The sequence below is a fragment of the Eimeria tenella genome, genomic scaffold (assembly GCF_000499545.2).
Source record: "Eimeria tenella Houghton genomic scaffold, Eth_scaff1110, whole genome shotgun sequence".
NCBI lineage: Eukaryota > Apicomplexa > Conoidasida > Eucoccidiorida > Eimeriidae > Eimeria > Eimeria tenella.
Window position 1 is genome coordinate 1 of NW_013543582.1, and position 3515 is coordinate 3515.

The 3515-nt window shown below is 56.5% G+C and overlaps 1 protein-coding gene across 1 annotated transcript; it reads left to right on the forward strand.

Moving 5' to 3' along the window:
* Positions 1–135: 135 nt before the first annotated feature.
* On the forward strand, positions 136–2654 carry ETH_00018155 (uncharacterized protein; the record flags this gene model as incomplete). The annotated part of the gene is made up of 4 exons (XM_013378863.1): positions 136–432; positions 726–1331; positions 1904–2298; positions 2534–2654. 4 exons carry the CDS (start codon positions 136–138, stop codon positions 2652–2654), a joined length of 1419 nt encoding a protein of 472 aa, XP_013234317.1.
* Positions 2655–3515: the final 861 nt, after the last annotated feature.

Sequence of the window (3515 nt, forward strand, 5' to 3'; positions counted from 1 at the left end):
CCCCAGGGGCCCCAGGGGGCCCCCCGATGCCCCGCAGAACCCTTTTTGCAGCAGGAGCTTCTGGAGTCCGCGTGGGAGTCTTTAGAAACTGCTACGAAAGTAGCAGCAGCAAATAGAAGCCCCGCAAGACAGGCTATGGATGCCTTTGGACAGTTTGTTGCTGCTCCCTTCTTTGCCCCGCAGCAGCTGCTGCAGGCCCTGGGGGCTCTCAAGGCGAAGTACCTGCAGGGGGCCCCCCGGGGGGAGGAGTGGGAGGCTGAAGAAGAAGCAAAAGGAGAACAAGAAGAAAAAGAAATTAAGAGAAAAGAAGAAAAAGAAGAAATTAAACGACAAAAAGAAGAAACAGAAAAGGGAATTCAAAGACTCTACAAAGATCTCGTTGAATGGGGAAGAAACGCCTTCCACCAAGTCCACGTAGAAGGCCTCATACAGGTGACCCCCAGCTCCTACTGGCTAGCTAGCTAGCTAGCTAGCTAGCTAGATAGATAGACAGATAGATAGATAGATAGCCAGCTAACCAGCTAGCAGCTAGCAAGCTAGAATCTAGCTAGGCTAGCTGCTAGCTAGCTGCCAGCCACTGGCTGGCCAGCGGCTAGCCGACAGCTACCGAGCAGCTAGCTGGCAGCTACGTGGCAGCTAGGGGGCAGCCCACCGCTGCTGCTGCTGCTGCTGCTGCTGGTGGCTGCATAGTGCGTTGTGTGGGCTTATTTGGGTGGTTTTTTCAGGGCAACATAGAGGCTTCTTCTGCTGCTGCTTTGCTGTCGGACATTCTCGATTTGCTGCCAATAAAAAGCACTATAAGTGCAGCAGCAGCAGCAGCAAACCTGCAAGTGCTGCCCCTAGAGGCCCTCAGCAGCCCCCGCCCAGAGGCCCCCGCCCGGGTGCCGCTGCACACCCGCAGCGCCCCTGTCCGGCGTGTGGGGCAGCAGAGGCCTTCAGCAGCAGCAGCAGCAGCAGCGGCAGCAGCAGCAGCAGCAGAGGGGGCCTCCCAGGAGGCAGGGGCCCCGAGGGCCCCTGAGGGGCCCCCTGCGGGGGCCGCTTTGGGTCTTCAAACGGGGGCCCCTGGGGTACTTCACGCGGGGGCCCCCGGGGGGCCCCCCGAGGGGGCCCCTCTGGAGAGTTGGGGGGCCCCAAGGGCAGCAGCAGAAGCAGCAGCAGAGCAGCAGGGGCCCCGCGAGTCTTTGGCGGAGACAGAAGAAGAAGAAGCAGCAGCAAAAGAGAAGACAAAAGAAGATCTTCAAGAAAAAAAGAAAATTCCAAAGAGACTTCAAATCATCAAACGAAATGTCAACCCCTACGACCCCAAGAACCACACACTTCTCGTGGTCCAGGTGCGCAGCAGAGTGGCTAGCCAGTGGCTAGCTAGCGGCTAGCTAGCGTCTGGCTAGCGGCTAGCTAGCGGCTAGCTAGCGGCTAGCTAGCGGCTAGCTAGTGGCTAGCCAGCGGCTAGCCAGCGGCTAGCTAGTGGCTGGCTAGCCGCTGGCTAGCGGCTTGCTAGTGCTTAGCCAGTGACTCGCTAGCGACTAGCTGGTGGCTAGATAGTGGCTAGCTAGCGGCTAGCTGGTGGACAGCTAGTGACTAGATAGTGGCTAGCCAGTGGCTAGCTAGTGGCTAGCTAGTGGCTAGCCTGCCTGCTCCCTCTCTAGCTAGCTAAGATCAGATTTGTCTCTAGAGCAGTCTCGAGACTCACGCAGCAGCAGCAACAACGGCACGAGCAGCAAATGCACAGCAGCCCCAGGGGCAGCAGCAGCAGCAGCAGCAGCAGCCACAGCAGCCTTCAGAGCAGCAGCCTGCACCGCAGCCACAGCAGCCACAGCTCCAGCCACAGCAGCAGCCACAGCAGCAGCAGCAGCAACCGCAGCAGCAGCAGCAGCAGCAGCGAGAGTCTGTGTGTGTTTGTCAGGCTGGCAGCAGTTTGTCTCTGCGTGAAAAGGCACTTTTGTATTTGGCAGTGCACGAAATGTCTCAGTCGTTTTTTAACGTTTTGAGGACAAGAGAACAGTTGGGGTATTCTGTTCAAATGGGAAGTTTTCGATTGGAGGACTTTTTGTATTTTTTCTTCAAAGTTACTTCGCCAGTGGACCCGCAGCAGGTGCTGCAGCGCATTCGGCACTTCCTGGCATCAAAAAGGAAAGTTTTGCTGCAGCAGCAGCAGCTGCTGCGCCTCAAAGCAGCAGCAGCAGCACGCTGGCGCAAACAGCCAACAGCTCTTCTCGGCGACTTCGCCAGAAATCTGCAGCAAATCCGCAGAAGAGAATATCTTTTCGACTTGCACGAACTTATTGTCCAAGAAATCGAGTCAGCTGCTGCTGCTGCTGCTGCTGCTTTGCTGTTGCTGCTGCAGCAGCGCGTTCCTCTGCTGCTGCTGCAGCGGCAGCGCGACGTGCTGCTAGGACCCACACAGCTGCGGCAGATGCTGCGGATCACAGTGGTGCTGCTGCTGCTTATGCCGCTCCCGCTTCTGCAACTGCTGCTGCTGCTGCTGCTGCAGTTCGCTGCTTCCTTGCTGCTTGGGTGTTGTTTGTTGCTGCAGGAAAGTTGGAATGGGCGAAATGGAAGCTTTTAGAGAAAAGGCTCTTTTTGGGCGCCCCTCTGTTTCAGTCAAGGTGTACAGCCAGTTCGAAGTTCCCAAAGAGGGGCCCCTCAGGGCCTAAACCTGCAGCAGCAGCAGCAACAGCAGGAGCAGCAGCAACAGCAGCAGCAGTAGCAGCAGCAGTAGCGGCATTAGCTGCAGCAGCAGCTGCAGCAGTAGTAGCAGCAATAGCTGTAGCAGCAACAAAAGCTGCACCAACAGCACTAGCAGTAGCTGCAGGAGCAGCAAGAGCAGTAGCTGCAGCAGCAGCAGCAGCGGCAGCAACTGCTGCTGCTGCTGCTAAGGTCTTGGTAACTCAACATCTTAGGTGAAACCCAATGCGGCCCCAAGCAGAAGAGGGGCCCCCAGCTGAATTTAGAGGCCCCCTTTGCTGCAGAGACAATATGCTTGTTTTTTAATTTAGATTTTATTTCATTTGCTTGGCGATGAACTTGCTGCTGCTGCTGCTCTTGCTGCTGCTGCTGCTGCTGAAGGCCTGGCTTGTATGCAAGGCACATAACTGCGCCACGAGATGCACACAGCAGCAGCATACGAACTAGCTACAGCTAGCCACGGCTAGCTGCAGCTAGCCACAGCTAGCTACACCTACCCGCGGGTAGGTTTTCAGCCGCAGCTAGCTACAGCTAGCTAGATCTAGCCATAGCTAGCTAGAGGTAGCTAGAGCTAGCCATAGTTAGCTACAGCTAGCCATGGCTAGCTACAGCTAGCCATGGCTAGCTACAGCTAGATACAGCTAGCTACAACTAACCACAGTTTCTTTTAGGAGCTTCTTAGTGTGGGAATCACCAGCTGGGGACGGAGCCTGGAGGAAACAGCCCACTTAAGACACTAATCGGGCCTGCATGCGCATGCATGCAAACCCCATGCGCACGCATGCGCATGCATGCAAGCCCCATACGCATGCATGCGCATGCGCACTGCA